Below are 18,221 nucleotides of genomic sequence, written 5' to 3'. Positions count from 1 at the left end.
GAGAGGGAGTCAGCGAATCCCAAGCAGGCTCCACACTGTCAGCACAGACCCTGACGGGACTCGATCTCACGAACCATGAGGTCATGACCTGGGGAACAGGCTTTAGTTTCTGTTGTATAAATAACAATTTCACATATTGGCTTTACTTAAAAAGAAGTACATTTACTCCGGCTAGTGGTATTTTGTCGCTGTTTGATGTACGGAATCCGTGATAGAGTCTCAGGCTAGTTTTGATAGGTATCTGCCAGCCTGTGTAATCCAAACCTAAGAGGAAGTGGACTCTGGGTTTATTCACGTGAGTTCTGATTTGCTCTTGATACATAGGTTCAAACCTATAGGAGATTATAATCCAATACTGTCATTATTTATCTAATAATTGTTCCTGCTTAGATTCTTCCACCTGTGGCTCTGGGGAGCTCCTTCAGGTTGGCGCCTATGTTCTTTTGACATGCCCCATCCTTTTTATCTTTTTTCCTTTTTTAACACTTTCATTTCTTCAGATCCTGAAGGCTCATCTTGTATTTTTCCTCCCCTAGAATCATCCATTTCTCCAAGGAGCCCTGGTTCCTTTCATTGGAGAAAGGTATTTAGAAAACGAGATCTTGGCACCAGGGGTGCTCATTCCTACTGGGAAGTCAGTCCCTCTAGACTCAGCAGACAGACCTAGTATGTGCGTGTATGATCCATATGTACACACATCTCTCTTTTTCTCTCTCCACCCTCTCATCTATCTTGTCGGGTAAGCATGAGTCCATACTGATAAATAAATGAGTGAATAAATAAATTGGGATGAGGGGACAATTCTTTATGGAAGGATTCCAGTTAATAAATATAGAAGGAATGAGGGAAATAGAAAATCCTCATTAGAATAACAGTGGTAATTTCTACAGGCAAGATAAACTGAGGAACCCTGAAATTAGTAGGTGAAGCTTGGAAGAGAACAGGGTTTCTGCAGAGCCTCCAGTGGTTCCCCCTAACTATTAATTAATGTGGTGGTTCTAGCATATGTCCATACATTATTTGATATCCCTTCCTTCAGGAGGTGGGGCTTACTTTCCTTGCCTTTGAGTGTGGGCTGCACTTGTTCCTAAAGTATAGAAAATAGGAAGGGAAAGTTAGTAACTTTACAATGAAAAACCCGGAAGATACCACCTTAACTAAATGATTAACACCATCAGTAATAAGCCATATAGATGTCATGTACTTCCTGATACAATGGGATTGAAAAAGCACACATATCACCTCCATCGTGTTCTTTCCTGAAGATCCATAATCTCTGCTTACTTATGAGAATATATCAGCCCAGCCCAAATTAAGGGGCATTCTGCAGAATACCTGCTTGCTACTCCTTAAAACTGTGAAGGTAATGAAAAACAAAGACACGAACCGTCACAGACTGGAGGGTGAGTAAGGGAACATGACATCTTAATTGCAATGAGGTATCCTTCACCCTGGGAGAGAAAAAGACATTCCTGGGGAAACTGGGGAAATCCAAATAAAGTGTCTAATTAATAGAATTGTACCAATGTTAATTTTTTAGTTTTGATAACTAAAATTTTTTAGTTTTGTTAGTCTAAAATGATTTGAGGAGGCCCAGGTGGCTCTGTCAGTTAAGCATCCGACTTGATATTGGCTCAGGTCATGATCTCACGCTTCATGGGATTGAGTCCTACATTGGGCTCCTCGCTGAACACGAAGCCTGCTTGGGATTCTCTCCCTCTCTGCCCTTCCCCCACTTGCACGTGCACTCTCTCTTTCTCTCTCTCTCAAAACAAATAAATAAACTTAATAAAATGATTATGGGGCACCTGGGTGGCTCGGTGGGTTGAGCTTCCAACTTTGGCTCAGGTCGTGATCTCACAGTTCGTGGGTTCGAGCCCCACATCAGGATCTATGCTGACAGCTCAGAGCCTGGAACCTGCTTCGGATTCTGTCTCCCCCTCTCTCTCTGCCCCTCCCTCGCTCACACTCTGTTTCCCTCTCAAAAGTAAAATAAAACATTTAAAAAATGAAGCAGAAAATCAAACAAAAATAACCATAAGTGACCTGGAATGACTCCTATTGTTCCTAAGCTCCCTCCATTCTTATTTCTGAGTTATAGGAAGAAATGACTCCAGAGTTTCTAGAAGAAAGACAACTGCTTTTGGGGTCGTTTCTAGGAAGGAGATTGCTAATAATTTGTTGGATGTTCCAGGGTTGCTGATACTTGGTCCACAAGTTTAATGTTGTTCTTCTGTTTTTTAACCATGAAAATCATATTTCTAGCTTTTGGAGTTCTGGAATATCTACCACCATTATTAAACAGTTTAATCTTATTCAGTTGAAGGATAATTTTAGGTTCTTTAAAATCCATTTCTGCTCATGTGTCACTGTCTAAGTAAATCCTCAAAGTCACCTTGCACAGGCGTGTGGGTGGCATGAGAAACGAGAAGCGGTAACAGGAAAATCACGCTGAGTCACACGGGCAGAGTGAGGCTGGTATCTGGAGCTGCTGGCTCCCACCTCTTCCAAGTTTTACTTCCTTTAGTTTCCTTTCCCTCTCACTGAAATAGAAACGGACAGCGTTTGCATTAACAGTGGCTAGTGTGAAGTGCAGGTAAGGTCACACAAGCCGGTTCTTTAGTGCTGTGGCAGGAAGGGTCCTTTCGGCTCATGAGGACGGCTTTCCCTCAGAGTCACTCAAAGCCTCGGTTCGGGGATAGCGAGTTACTGGCCGGAGGCCTGCGGCGCGGCCCGGGCCTCCCGATCCCTGTTTTGGTCTGTCTTCCCAGTGGTCCCCACCTGCACTCACAAGCACAACAGTTCATTAGAACCCTCCCCCACCCCCCACCCCCACCCCCACCTCCACTTTCTTTTTCTTTTTGCTACGATTGCACTCTGTATTCTGCGCATAGAAACACTGTAAAGAAATGGAATGAGTCTCTTTTAAAAAGAAATTCCATCTCGAACTGTGTAGGCTCTCGCTTTGTATCCTGAAGGAGTAAGACTGACACATACGTGCTACTCGTGGTCAGCACAGGGTCAGGGCCCAGGCTCTGAAGGTAGAACGGCTCTTCCACTGTTAGTTCTGTGACCTGGGACGGTTCCTCTCTCCCTCAGTGCCTCAGTTGCTTGGTAGCTACCAGGTAGATGCCTCCCCGGGCTCGACCTCACGGGAGCCTCGCGAGGGTTGACCTGAGGCAGGTGGGCGCCCCGCACAGTGCTGGTGCTGCGATCCAGCCGTCGACCAACCTGCCATACGACAGCGCGGGTGAGCGGGGCTTGGAACCTTCTGAAAACCGAAGTGGGGTGCTAACGGCAATCGTGATGAAGAGGACAGTGGCTGGTCACCACGTGTCTGGCGCCATGCCCAGCCCTGGGTGAGCTGTGGACGTGCGGCATTTAATCCTCGCGGCAGCCCTGCGAGAAAGATGCTGTCGTTGCCTTCTTTCAGACGAGGGAAGCGCGGCTGCAGAGCCGAGTTCTCTCACCTGCCCGGTGTTACCCAGCTGGCCAGCAGTAGGGCCCAGCGTGGGATCCGGGTCTGTGCAGGGCCAAGGCCTGCGTTCTCTCCAGGGCTCTTGACCGCGGCGGAATGCCGTGCGGCCGTCCGGTCTTGACTTAGTACGTGGTTTTTCTCAAGTCCCATCACTGCCTGGTCTTCAAATTACTTTTACCAAAATAAAGTCTGCTTTGTGAGGTTATAAATAAAGGCAAAGGCAAGCGATCCATGAGTCACTTTAAGAGCTTTTAGTTAATAATATAATCATAGAAAATCTTAACAAAGTAAACGGAACAGTGTGATGAGCCCCAGGTACCCAGCAGCCGGAATCAACAGGCCTGTGATTTTGATTCGTGTGCACGTTTACCCGGTCCTTCCCCACTTGCTTGTTAGCGTATGGGGCTTTTTCTTGAAAGGCAAAGTTTGCATCCATTACAACGCACATTTCTTTACTGTCTAATACTCTGGAAAACAGATGTTCTCGTGTAATTAAGAGATAGAACACTTCTGTCACCTAGGAAGCTCCTTTGACAGTTCTCTACCCCCATCCCAGGCTGCCACTATTGCGGCTTTTTTCCTTTGTCCTCTTGTAGAAATGTGTATTAAATGGGATCTTGAATGTGGTCCCGAGACCAGCTCTGTCGGGTCAGCGTGGACTCTCGGAGGTTCATCTGCACTGTTGCACCCACTGTCGATACCTTTTTACGGCTGAGCCGCACGCACTGTGACCTCAGCACCCTTTGCGTGTCCATTCTCCCGGTGACGGGCTTTGCTGTCGTTTTGGTTTGGGGCTGCTGCTGGTAAAGCTGCCGTGAGAACTCATGCACAAGCCTGCCTGGGATGTGTGTCTTCATTCTCCCTTAGGCAATCGCCTAGAACAGCATCTCTGGATCAGAGGGTGGGTGTATGGTTAAAAGAAACTGCCAAGCCTTTTCTCGAAGTGATTACACCTGTTTGCATCCCCACCAGCAGGGAAGGAGAGTTCCAGGTGCTCTGTACCCCCACCAGCGTGCGGCGGCGTCCGTGTTAAGTTGTAGCCGTCCTGGTGAGCGCCGTGGCCTCTTCCTGTGGTTGGTTTGCTCTTCCCTGACAGCCGGTGGCGAAGAATGCCGACTCGTGTGCTTATCGGCCATTCGTGTACTTTCTTTCGCGAAACGTGTCAGAGTATTTCTTTCCTAAACATTTGAAATCATTCACCTGTGAAATCTCTGGGCCTAGAAGGTTTCTTCGTGGGGAGGCCCTCCCTCCCCCCACCCCGGCCCCATAACGTTGGTCACAGCGTCACTTGTAGTGGCGACGAGCTGGAAACGGAAGGAAGGAGTGGGGCCGGGTGGGGCGTCATGGTACACACCGTGGGATGTTGAAGAATCAGAACGATGCCAAATGATACAGGGTCCTCGTAGGTTCTTTTAAAGCTCCATTGAGATGTAATTTACATTTCATCAAATCCACCCATGGTAGGAGCAGTTTAGGAAATTTATGCAGGTGTCCAGCTGCCGCCACGATCCCATCTAAGAGCACTTCCGTCAGCCGTGAGGAGGCCCTTGCTAACAAATTCCATTTCTTTGGGAAACATGCGGCTATTTTGGTTTTCAGGTTTGTGTCACATTTGGTAATTGTGTTTCTCAAGGACTTTGTCTATTTAAGTTGTCATACTTCTTGGCATACAGTTGTTCCTCTTACCCCCTTTCAGCTTTTTAACATCTAACTGTAGTCATATCGTCTCTTTCACTCCTGATATCGGTTGGCAGTGTTGGTGTTTTATGTCATGTTTTCCTCCATTGGTCTTGCCAGGGGTTTATCAGTTTTATGAATCTTTTCAAAGAATCGTTGTTAATTTCCTCTGTTGTTTGTTTGTTTTCTGTGCCATTGATTTCTGTTCTTCCATTATTGCTTTTCTTCTACTTTGGTTTAATTTAGTGTTCTTATTCTGCTGTCTAAAGGTGAAAACTTAGATAATTGGTTTGTAACTATTTCTTCCTTTCCAACATAAGCATTTAAAGCCATAAATACACTTCTAAGCCCTGTTTTCCTGCATCCTATACATTTTGATATGTTGTGCTTTCTTGTTGCTTGGCTTAAATGTTTTCTAACTTCCTTTGTGATTTCTTCTTTACCCGTGGTTTATTTACAAGTGTGTTGCTTAATTTGCAGGTGTTTGGGATTTTTCTAGCTAACTTACTATCATTGATTTCTAATTTACGCCCATTGTAGTCAGAGAACAACATGTTCTGGAAGTCTTCGTATTTGGAAATTTATCGAGATTTATCTTTGGGTCCAGATATTCATCTGAGTGGAGAGCATATTCTAGCTCCAGGTGTTAAGTAATAGGTGTTATGTAAAAGCTCGTTAGGTCAAGGTGGTTAACAGTGCTGTTAGGATCTTGGATCTCTTTACTGGTTTTCTGAATGACTGTTGTGTCATTCAGTTGTGTCTCAGTTGTATAGAGAGTATGGGAACTTCCAACCCTTTGTTCTTTCTTCTGTCAGTTTTCACTTGTGTATTGAAGCTTTCTTACTTAGCACACACACATTTGTAACTGTCATGCCTTTTTGATGTGTTGTCCCATCACTATGAAAGCATTATAGATAGTAATAATCTTTATTTAGGGGCACCTGGGTGACTCATTCGGTGAAGCGTCCGACTTCAGCCCAAGTCATGATCTCGTGGTTCGTGAGTTCGAGCCCCACATCCGGCTCTGTGCTGACGGCTCAGAGCCTGGAGCCTGCTTCCGATTCCGTGTCTCCCTCTCTCTCTGCCCCTCCCCCATTCATGCTCTGTCTCTCTCTGTCTCAAAAACAAACGCTAAAAAAAATTAAAGAAGTAATAATCTTTGTTTTGAAGTCTAGTTTGTCTAATATTAATATACCCACTTCTTCCCCTTCAGCTTAGGGACTTTCTTCCTGCAGACTGGATTGGTTAGATAAACTTTTCTGTAAAACCCTTCCAATAAAATGAAGTGTTGACATTGCAAAATTAATATTTTTTATTCTTTAAAGACTTGGACCCGGTAATATAATTTTTCCAGTTGTGGAAAAACGCACGTACGGGGGATCTTGTCTCTTCCTTTTGGAGCAGAGGCTGCCTGCGCTCCTCTGTGTCCAGTTCCACGATCGCTTCGGTCTCCAGCAGGACAGTGAAAACGAACAAAACCCTGAATGTCACCTGACCACAAAATTCGAAGCAACTTCAAGGAGCAGAAAAGTGGTTAATTCCAGTTGTTAGATATTTTTCATGATTTTTAAAAGAACAGGGTTTATTTGTATTTTATTAAAACGAAATATTGTTGGGGCACCTGGGTGGCTCAGTCAGTTGAGTGTCTGACTCTTGATTTCAGCTCAGGCCATGGTCCCAGGATTGTGGGATCAAGCCCTGTGTTGGGCTCTGCTCTGAGTGTGGAGCCTGCTTGAGATATTGTCTTTCTCTCTCTCTCTCTCTCTCTCTCTCTCTCTCTCTCTCTCTTCCCCCCCCCACTTTTCCCCCCTCCCCCCAATAAAATTTAATAAAATGTTATTTGAACAAAGCTAGTGATACTTAGATGAAAATGTCTTTTTAAATGTATTAGTTCATTATTTCTGAGAGAAATATCTGTGGAGACACGAAAGAATTATGTCTGCAATAAGCAATAATGTGTTTCAGGGTATGATAACAGGTTTTCATATTAAAGCTGAGCAGAGTGGATACTTGTTCGTCTCAATGACCAGGCTGTTTGACCCTCCAGTTTGGAAAACTTATTTTTTTCCTATAGGGTGTTCGGAAATCAGAGCTGTTGCCGGCTCCACTGGTCTCTTGCTCTTTTTTCCACCAAGGCAGGGTTTCCCAGCCTTGGTACTGCTGACATTCGGGCCCAGGTTATTACTTATTGTGGGGCCTGTCCTGGGCCCTGTGGGATACTGAGCATCAACCCCGGCTGCTGCCACTGAATGCCAAATGGAACAGTATGTTACAGAACCTGTGACAGCTAACGGCGTCCCAGACATTGTCAAACATCCCCTGGGGGGCAAGGTCCCTCCCCCATGAGAACCACTGACCTACGGCATGCCAGGGGTAGAGGCATGACAGGCACAGGCACCGGGTGGAGGTGGGGTCTCCAGCAACCTAGCCCTGAGTCAGGAGACCCCCCCACAAGGTGCGGGACCTTGAAGAGGGGCTCAGTGGTCTCCTCCAGTGCAGACCCCAGGGAGACGGATTAAAAGAGGCTTTTCCATCGGTTGCCCATGTGCCCCCACAAGAGTGTTTCACTTGATCTTTCTTTCTTCCTATTGCCTGATTGGTATCTTTGTTCACCTCCCCTGTCCGAAGGAAAAAAGGTATTCCTGTCATGCCACTCAAAGGATGGTCTGGAGCGGTGTGTTCTCTGGAACCCTCGTTCTAAGTGTTGGTGACTAGATAGTTTGTAAGTGATCCTAGGGCAAAAAAGTTTGGGAAATGTTGGTTTCAATAAAGGTAAACTTCTATGGGATTTTTTAATGTATATTTATTTTTGAGAGAGAGAGAGAGAGTGAACAAGCATGAGTGGGGGAGGGGCAGAGAGAGAGGGAGACACAGAAACCGAAGCAGGTGCCAGGCTCCGAGCTGTCAGCGCAGAGCCCGACGCGGGGCTCGACCTTACAAACCGCGAGATCGTGACCTGAGCCGAAGTCGAACACAAACCGACTGAGCCTCCCAGGCGCCCCAATTTGTAGGATTTTTGAAAACTTTTCAACAGTAAAATCAGCAGTAGTTTATGGCTTTCCAAAAGGAGCTGGAGTGGGCCTATCTCAAACTTTCTGAGCGTGAAGTTTCTTGAAAAAGCATTTTCTAGAGGAAGAATGTTCTATGGGACATATTTGGGAAGCATTGTTCTAAAGGCATCTAGGGGAGGCCGTGATGCTGGCGAGGAGCAGGTGGTGGGGTAGGCACTAAGCTGACAGAGTGAGTGGAGAGCGTCATGATCTGGTCTCTGCACACGCCAGGCCGAACACGGTGGTCACGAGAACAGCGAAAGACTCCTATTCTGGGTAGTAACCGGCTATCCTGAGCCTCTTGAGTGCTGACCCTTCCCACCTCCACCCTACACCTGGCCCTTGGCCGGCACTCCCCAGACCTCTCCTCTCCCCAGAGCTAAAAGGTTAGTACCTGGTTCAACAGGGGCCCCCTCCGTAGGACCTTGTTCCAGCACAGTGGGCTCTGTCTTTTCTGGTTGGTTGTTGACTGATGCACAAGTTGCTAACATTTGGCATATGTCGTCCTGGGTGTGAGGGAAGCACCAGGGGAAAGTAAATGAAAAAGAGTCTAAAACTTGTAATCAGAAATATCCTTACACTCAGACTATTCAGGCTTTTCTCATATACCAGGCTCCCATTTGTTGGCTGGCACGAGACTTAACATATTCACACTGATTTAAGACAGTAATAATACACTATTGGGTATAACTGCCCTTTGAAGAACCAGACAAAATGCTGAGCTTTACACTGTATATTAAAAGTTGGCAGAACAGAGTTCTGGCAGTTCAAAGGAAGACTATTCCCACAGTTAGTTCCTTTCAGAGCTGAGGCCATGGAAGTCTCTTGGTGGATCTAGTCATTTGATTGGACGTGACCACGACCACGACCGTGACCGTGGGCCCGTCCAGGGGGGGTTATCTCTTGGAAGCGGTCTCTGGAGTGTGGTGACAGCCAGCCCATCCCCATCTGCTTCCGTCCCACTCACATTGGCGAGGTTTGGGATGTAAACGGCGTCTGGCAGACCCGTCTTCGTAAAGAAGAGCTGGCGGTAGGTAAGTCACACCTGCCGAGGGAACGCCAGCCGCCAGCTGAACGAAAGTGAGAAAATGTACAGCTTTCATGAAAGATAAGGAAGATTAGCGTGTTCTTGGAAATTTGAGATGGGTATTTTCAGGGGGTATTTCTGTTGCTCAATTGGTTAGTTCCCATAAACTGGTTAATAGGAAATTCTAATGTTTGTTTCCATGTTTACTAATTATAAAAGAAACCACTAAGGTATTCTTTCAGGAGCTTCGATGGGAAAATTTGAATAAATGTCCAAAGCCGTAAGAACCTTGATTTTTATCAGATGATGCAGAACGAGACATGTTGAACGTCACCTGCTGGCGGGAGAAATAATGAGTCGATGAACTTGCTTGAAATGTGTGTGAGGTTCTCAGTTGTGATCATGGGTAATAAATAATGATTGAATAACTCTAATCTGAGGCTGACTTGAATTATGAATTAGTTATTTATTTTTACCCACGCAATAGTATCGAGCAAGTGAACAGTCTACGGGAGATACAAGCACTGAGGCGCCTGAACCCACACCCGAACATCCTCACGTTGCACGAAGTGGTTTTGTAAGTATTCCTGGGGCTTTACAATGATCTGCATTTGATGACAATGATCAAAAAATCTCTTTTTAAGGAAGAAAACTGTGGTAGACATTTGAAATATTTGCTTTGTAGCTCAGGGAGTAATGATTCTCATTTTATCTTAAGTCATGTATTTATGTGGACAAATGTGTGTCTGATTCCTAATGTGGAAATACCTTCGTTTAGGTGATTCCCTATCATAAAAGTGGACAGAATTCAAACGGTTCCTCTCCCGTAGCTCAGTGAGGCTTCCTTGTAGGCAGTGGCCTGTGCATCTGAGGCCTCGAGTGTGAGTTATGGGCAAATGGGAAAGCACTGTGGTCCTACATCAGGGATTGTCATGTGTCAGGGATTGTCCCTGCCGGCTGTCATGTCTGCACCGTGTCAGGTAGTGTGACCCCCCCCCCCCACCTTACTATGGTTGCTGTAATTTGGGGGACTTGTCACTTGTGTTCTAATTATAGATTAGTCTCCTTACGTGAGGCTCACCTACCCATCAGGAAGGCAGGGCACACCTCACCTGCGGGTGCTGGCCGTTCCGCACTGCCCTTCTGGACTCTGAGCCGGGAACTCGGACCCAGGGTTCTGGAACTTGCCTTTCTGTGCCCCCTGAGAAGGTGCACGCTCCGTGAAGCTCTCCACGGTGCTCCGGGCCGCTTTAAAACCAGCCGGAACACTACGGTCTCTGACGAAGTGCAGTGGGTTTTCATCGGGGAAGAGAGCAGTTTGAAACTCACAGTAGAATGTCTTGTCATAGCCGTGTGGCCTCCTGGCCTGGAGCCCGCAGTGCACACTGGTCACAACACCGCCCACTGCACGCCGCGTCCTGGGCACTCTCCGGGCCTGCGTGCGCGCCCCCCTCCAGGCAGCCCCTCTGGAGGCGACCTGACTAGTAGGGTCTGGAGGGACACATGCTCCTCTGCCGAGGGCTCAGGGGCCTTCAAACAGGGCAGTGTCAGCTCCAGAGAAGCTGGCAGCCCGGCCAGAGGCCTCGGTCCCCACCCCGTGCAAGGCCTGGACCCCACCTGGGCTTGGGGTGACCCGTCTTCCTCCCTTTTCCCCTGACTGGTTTGTGGATTTTTGTCTCCCCATCATAATTTATCCCAGGTACATGGAAGAATCTAGGTAAGTTAGAACTAAATAAATTTGCAGTCATGGAGCATGAATTAAATTCTTTCTCCTCTGTTTTGCTTAGCCGACTCGACCTCCTTTCTCCTTTCTGCCAGTAGTTAGTTCTATATTTTTAAGACACATCTCATTAAAAAGGGGGGAAGCATTTAGAATTTTTGCTTAAAGTGGGATTTTACTGTTATTTTATTATATTTTATTTTATTTTTACTGTTATTTTAAATTAATTTTAAATTAATTGACTGAAATAATTGACTGAAAATCGCAACTTCTGTTTCAGTCACTATGGCCCAGGCTTTGAGGTGGGAGAGCTTTATGTTTACCAGAAATGTGCACAAATGAATTAAATATTTGATGATAGTTTCTGATTAAGACAAGAAAAACATTTTTAAAAACCTCATTTCTTCTTCAGTGACAGAAAATCTGGTTCTCTTGCACTAATATGTGAACTTATGGACATGAATATTTATGAGCTAATACGAGGTACGTAGAATAATTTGCAAGCTAACCTAAGATCTTCTTCTAAAGCCTGTCGTTCACGTGTACTTTGTTTCAGTTCTCAAAATCCTCAGTCACCTCTTGGGAGGTATTCTTCTGGCAGTCTCGTCTCCTCAACACAGGGCGGTCAGTGACAAGTAAAGCCATCTAGGTCCAGGCTGGCAGGTGACACGGGTGCTCAGGCCTTCCTCACCTCAGGTCCCTGCAGGGGGCGCTGTGCCGCTCCAAAGGTCACTCTGGTGGCTCTGCTCAAAGTAAAGCAAGGCTTGTCCCCCAAGATCCTCCCTCAGCCGAGAGACGACCACCTTCTATTCAGATCCTTATAAAGTCTTTCTCCCGCGTTACAGGATGCTCATTTATTCACTTTCCCCTGAACGGCAGAGCTCCGTTCGGGAAAGCACAGTGCCCAAGCCGGCCTCAGTCAGGGCTGGTTTGGGAGGCTGATAGGGGGCACCTGAAGGAACACGGAGGCAGATGGTTGGCCCACGTCCAGCAAATATCCCTGGGGGTCTGACTGCACAGTTGCGTTAGATGTCAGGACAAATGAGCCTCGTTGCTGTCCCTGAGAAAGCACAGAAAGCGTGGTATCTTACCGACCGATCACGCAGTGCCAATCGGACGAATGAAAGCAGATTTGCCTTGTGTTATGTGAGTGACTGTTCGTGGCTTGAAAGAACCATTTAAAAACTGCTGTATTATCTTAAACAAGCCAGGCCAAAGGTGGTATGGAAAGTGTCATGTGGCATTTTTGAGATCAAGAAGCTATTTTTGTGATGAGGGTGACCCTGGTGTGGAAGAAGCACATGAAGAGTCGGAATAAAATGGTGATGAAGCCAGAATGTGGGGAAAAGCGTCGTCATCAAATTAGTGGGTCCTCTAGCGATTTGAAATGTGTGCTTTAGTAGCTCGCTAATAAAATAAATAGTAGAAATAGGCAAGCTTTTCTACACCCACAGAAGTTGATGAAGAGCTTTTGGATCTTTTCGAGAAAGTGGGAGATCGCCTTTTGTCTGGGCATGTATGGTATTTCCTATGTTACAAACCTTGTGTATTTTATTCATAGGTAAGCCCATCCCCTCGAGGACCTGTTTCGTTGCGTTTTGAGTACAATGCTAACAAGGTTGCCAGGTTTCTCAGTGTAGAACCCATTCGGAATAGCGCCATTGGCTAGAAGGAGCTTCTAGAATTCGGCCCACCAGCAGTAACGGGAAGCGACAGGTGACAGTCCTACAATGGGGGATGAAACTGAAAATCTAAAACGGGAGGACAGCAACAGCAGCGCCCCCGCGGATGAGCGCAGTCTGGGCAGCCGGAAGACCCCAGACGCCCCAAGACGGGTTAGAGAACGCGCAGCCGCGGGCTGGACTGCGGTAAGCCTACCGCGCCGGTAAACGTGATGCAAACAGCAGGAAAGTGAAGAAAAGATTTAAAAAAGCTTCCCAGTTAAAGGATTACAATAGAGGAGAGTTTTACTTTCAAAGAGTAAACCTTACTGATCTGGAAACGTCGCTTGTTAAGCATCGATTCCAAATAGTCTGGATCCATGAGGTGTTGCTCAGGATTACATTTTCTCCTACGTCCTGCGGGATGTGGATTGTTTACTCTGCTTCTCCCCGTACATCTGTCTGCCAGAGTGTCAGGACAGGGTCCCCAGTACAGTCAAGACAAACAACCACCAAACTTCATTATTTCATTATGTGAGCCAACATTTTGCTTTTTTTTCTTATTAAAAAAAATTTTTTTAATGTTTATTTTTGAGAGAGTGAGAGAGAGAGACAGTGCGAGCAGGGGAGGGGCAGAGAGAGAGGGAGACACAGAACCCAAAGCAGACTCCAGGCTCTGAACTGTCAGCACAGAGCCCAACACAGGGCTTGAACTCATGGACTGCAAGATCATGACCTGAGCGGAAGTCGGATGCTTAACCGACTGGGCCTCCCAGGTGCCCCTGATTATCCCCATTTTAAAGATGGAGAAATGGAGGCACGGGGAGATAAGTACCTTGTCCGAGGTTATGGACATGTGGTAGACACGGAGTTTGGACTCAGCCTGTTCCAGAGTGCGTGTTCTCAGCCACCACACATCCAGCCTCTTGACAACCCTCTTTGGTTGGCACTGTTACCATCTACACTTTACGGACAAGGAGACCGAGGTTTCAAGGATTAAGTGATAACCACCACACCCCACTGCTCCTCTGGGTCTCTACTGCTGGCCCCAGCTCAGTGCCTCAAATGAATGGGCGCCTGCTAACAATTTGTTGTTACTGATGGTCACAGTGGTTTATTGAAACCTGAATCGGTCACGAAAGCTTTTTCTACTAGAGTGACAATTCATTTTACTGAAATGACTGCTCTCCTGGATGATGAGAATGTTGAGTAGCACCGTCAGATGCGGAAGAACCAGTTAATGGCACAAGAGAAGAATCGCCCAGTCTTGGCTGGATTGTCTGCTTATATGCACGGCAGCGTGCAAGGTCGGGCAGAGGTAGAGGAGAAGAACAGAAGATGCTTTTTTGATAAACAGTGTAGAGTCTGTTGAAGAGAGAAGAGAAACTATATGAAAGTCAAAATCATTAGAGGCAAATTGCTGGGGAAATTTTCTCTTTACCCAGTAGGTGTCAGACGAGGCGGAGATGACTGGGCTTTACCCGGAAGATTGGGGGAAGTAGGCAAATGCAGGCGAGGGTGTCTCATTCACTGCTATATGCTATGCACTGCTCTGGAGGTGGACCCAGTGGGGAACGTGACAGACACGGTCCCATCCACGTGGGCTCACGCTCAGGAAGACGGAGACACTGAACAAGTAAAGAAATGATCAAGAAGGAGATCAAGACAGGATAAGTGTTACGAGTGAGTAAAACAGGTCCCATGTGAGATTGATGGGGACAGAGTGTTCCAGACAGAGACACGTAGTGCAAAGGTCCTGAGGCCACTGTGAGGTTAGGAGGCCAGTGTGGCTGGAGCACTCACTAGGAAGGAAGTTAGAAATGAGGTAGGTAGGGGCCAGGAGGCAGGGAAGGCCAGGGTAAGAATTCACGTCATTCTAAGTTCAGTGGGAAGCTTTAGTGGGTTTTAAGTGTTTATTTAATTTTGAGAGAGAGCAAGCAAGCACGAGAGGGGCAGACAGAGGGGGAGAGAGAATCCCAAGCAGTCTCCATGCTATCAGCGCAGAGCCGACATGGGGCTCAATCCCACGAACTGCGAGATCATGACTTGAGCCAAAATCAAGAGCCGGACACTCAATCGACCGAGCCACCTCGGCGTCCCACATTGACGGGTTTTAAAGCAGGGAAGAAGCATCTTTTGATTGGGGTTTAGACCAGTGTTTCTAAAACTATAGTCGAAGACTGGTTGTTTGTTCGTTTGCTTTTTCCCAATGTGTTGTGGACTGGACTTTTGTAAAATACATAAAAATTAATTACCGGAAAAACAGTCATGTGCTTGGATGTCACAGCGGCGTTGAATTGCTGTACAAGTTTCCGGTCACTCTTAGTTTTTGCTGTCTCCTCCTAAACCAGAGACAAACAGCCCCCGGACTGGTATCAGTTCAGACTGTGCTTTTAGAAGCACTTTTCTGGATGCTGTTTAAAGAATGAACGGGCCACCAGAGGATGTACCGGTCGTCCCTTCCCATTGCAGACAGCAGCCTCTGTTCTCGCCAGTGTAACCCCAGGGGACCCAAGTGACACGGATGGCTCCGCAGAGTTGCCGGGAGGACTGAAGAAACGCTCGGGGCGTGGCCTCCAGGGAGGAACTCCCAAAAAACGACTCTGCAGGATTGGGCTGCCCCGGGTGCTGCTGCCTCTGCCACAGACAGGATGCCCCAAATGAAGGAGCTCCGGGCTCCGGGCTCTAGAACCAGGCCACCTTCGCCCGGGCAGGAGGCGCCCTCCGCCAAGATCCGCACTCAGAGCGGATGCTCTCCCTCCTCTCGTCTGTCCCTGGAACTTGGGCCTGAGTCCTCTTTCTCGAGCGGTCTGGTCCGACGGACGCGGAAGCCAGTCACATCTGGAAGTCCCAGCCACGAGCGTGCCTGGCCCGCGAGGTGGCGGTTGGGATGGGTCTGCGTTGTGGTGGGGAGACGGGCAAAGAGATGGCAAAGGTATTGTGCCCGCTGCTCCCTGGGGAAGAACTGTCACGGAGCTTTCCACGTGGGGAGGGCGTAGCTGGCGCCCCGGGGCACCAGCCACACCGCCGGCCATCCTGCCGTCCTGGCTGGTTTATTCGGGCGCACTGTGCTTATGGCGCCGGACATCTGCCACCTGCAGCAGGGGCGGGCTGTCTTGGAGTTTATAAGGAAAGACTGGATAAGACTATAACCTGGTTATGGAGGCATCTATTATTTTGTTATTTTTTTAAGTTTTTATTTAGCTCATCTCTGCACCCACGTGGGGCTCGAACTCACAGCCCCAAGATCAAGAGTGGCATGCTTTTCTGCCCGAGCCAGCCAGGCGCCCCTAGGGGCATCTAGTATCTTAATGCATTGTATCTGATTCTGTTCTTGTTCTTGTTCTTCTCCTTCTTCTTTTTTAAACTGTTTGAAGTTAAATGACCGTGCTTTTGTGAGTGGCTACCGCCCTCCGGTGCCCGCCTGGAGCCGTGGGTGGCTGCTCCTTCACCTCGCCTTGCCCCCTCTGTCGCAGCTCCCTCCTGTGTCCTTGATCTCCCACGTGACGCCTGACACGCGTCCGCTGCCCTGGTGCTTGTCCGACTGTCCGCCGGGGCATTTGCTCTCTGGCGGTGGGGCCCTTGCCGGCTCCGTCACGGGTGTCCTCTCGGTGCCCGGCCCTGCTCCCGGTGTGGCTCGGTGTGTTGTCCACCTGGGTGACGTTCACAGGCACTGAGTGTCGTAGGTTGTTGTTATTGCCAGGAGCACGTGCCGTGCGGCTCGTGTGCGGCTCGTCCACACACAGAAGAGACGGTTTATTGTGAAACCTCGGATTTCCTGCAGGAAGCTCAGTCAGGCCTCTTGGGAGGTGGGGCCAGGAAAGGTCCGGCTGCCAAGGCCGCCGCTGACCGTCTCGGAGCCACGTGGTCCTCTGCCCCTCCTCCTCCTGCGTGTCCCTCTCCTCTTGGCAGACTTGGCCACTCAGACCCTGAGACGCTCCACCGGCGGCAGACGGGCCAGGCCCAGAAAGCCGAATCATTGGCCACCTCCCGGAGTGCCAGCTGTTCCAGGTCCGGTGAGCTGGCCTTGTCCCCTTAGGGTCATGCCTTTTATTTTTTAATTTTTTTCTTAACATTTATTTATTTTTGAGAGAGAGAGAGAGAGACAGACAGAGCACGAGCAGGGGAAGGGAAAAGAGAGAGGGAGGCACAGAATCCGAAGCAAGCTCCATCCGAGCTGTCAGCACAGAGCCCGACACGGGGCTCAAGCTCACGAGCTGTGAGATCATGACCTGGGCCGAAGTCGGATGCTCAACCGACTGAGCCACCCACGCGCCCCAGGGTTATACCTTTTAGAGGCTGTGGGTGGGGCAGGGACCTTGAAATAAATCCGTGACGTTGGGGAATGAACCAAGTGGGAAAGAGCAAGACAGGTTCGATTTGACTGCAAACATAGCATCACAGTTCCACGAACAGCTTGGGCGGTGTGCCTTATTACGATTCTTATTAAGAACTACTTTGCCTGACGTTACAGTGTCAGATCAATTCAGTTGTATTTTTATACTTCATCGATCTGACCCACTGATTGTAAGACGCAGAATTTTTAGAGGAAACGTTGCCTACCAACTGTGACACGTAGCTTTCTTATCTACTCAGAGCAGTTTTAGTTCTGTGCTTACTAAAAGAGCTCTTGGGATCTATTTAGACTTTCCCGCGTATATAAAAAGGAAAGTTGAAGTGAAGTAGATCTGTTTTGGCATTCCTAACACTTCCTTGAAACATTCTGACACCGTGATCGACGCCTTTGTTTTCCTTAAGCTCTCGGTCTCTATGCCATTCAGACAGGGTGTGAGTGATACCGCATTTTTGTCTCCTGAATTTTCTTCCAAGCCCATGTCACCGTCCTGTTAGTTGTGATGCTGTTGCTTCTGGGAAGCGTGGCTCCAGCTGTGGCTGTGCGGACACAGCACAGGTGTCCCCTGTCCTGTGTATTTAACGATGGTGGGTCCAGGTCAGGCCCCTGAGCCTCGGTCCTGGTCTGTGAAATGGGAATAAACCTAGGGTCTCTTGGGATTGTTGTGAGGCGCAGATAAGACAACGTGCCGCGTTTAGGGCAGGGGCCACTGCACAGTCTTCAGTAAACACGGATCGCCGTCATCCGCGTCGTCACGATCACGTTAGCACCGCGTAGTGTGCGTGCATCTGACCCTCCCACCCCAGGCGCTCGCCTCCCTTGTAGAGGCGAGGAGGCGGGATTCCACAGAAGTTCCAGCACTTGCTTAAGATGAGCCGGGCAGAACTAGGGGGCTCATCCTTGCGTTTTGCCAGGGATGGTTCGGGCTCCGCCGAGTCCGACATCCCACCTGCTAACCCGCTGCATTTGCCCGTGCCCTGCTGGACCCCGCCACGTGCCTCCAAGCCTGGCCGGGATAGCCAGGCACAGGCCGGCGGATGGGGTCTCCTGTGGGACGGGGTGTGTGCGCCATATTCTGTTACGACGTGGACTACCCTGGTGGCCGTGTTCCTTCCACTCGTACCGGCAGCGAATGCCAGAGTTTATTATTGTGCTCACAGAAACATTTTCTACAGTATTGATATAGTATATGACACTCTTTAGAGTCTTTTTTTAGAGTTTATTTTGAAAGAGAGAGAATCTGAAATGGGCTCT

The 18,221-nt window shown here is 48.3% G+C and overlaps 1 protein-coding gene across 6 annotated transcripts in view; it reads left to right on the top strand.

Moving 5' to 3' along the window:
* The window catches only part of MOK (MOK protein kinase), a 70,470-nt gene that overhangs the window by 25,470 nt on the left and 26,779 nt on the right, over positions 1-18,221 (top strand). For 3 of the 6 annotated variants that reach the window (XR_003422770.2, XM_027066663.2, XM_027066660.2), the window contains exons 3-4: positions 9,720-9,809; positions 11,365-11,435. The exons of 2 other annotated variants lie outside the window; for them this stretch is intronic. Coding sequence is in view for 2 of the 4 variants with exons in the window: in XM_027066663.2 (XP_026922464.1) it covers positions 9,720-9,809; positions 11,365-11,435 (161 nt within the window). In the remaining 2 variants the exon portion in view is untranslated. The remainder of the gene's footprint in view (positions 1-9,719; positions 9,810-11,364; positions 11,436-18,221) is intronic. One more of the 6 variants, XM_027066669.2, reaches the window with a different exon arrangement.

The sequence above is a fragment of the Acinonyx jubatus genome, chromosome B3, assembly GCF_027475565.1.
Source record: "Acinonyx jubatus isolate Ajub_Pintada_27869175 chromosome B3, VMU_Ajub_asm_v1.0, whole genome shotgun sequence".
NCBI classification, from domain to species: Eukaryota; Metazoa; Chordata; class Mammalia; order Carnivora; family Felidae; genus Acinonyx; species Acinonyx jubatus.
Note: the sequence above shows the minus strand (reverse complement) of the source record. Positions and strands in the feature narration are given on the sequence as shown.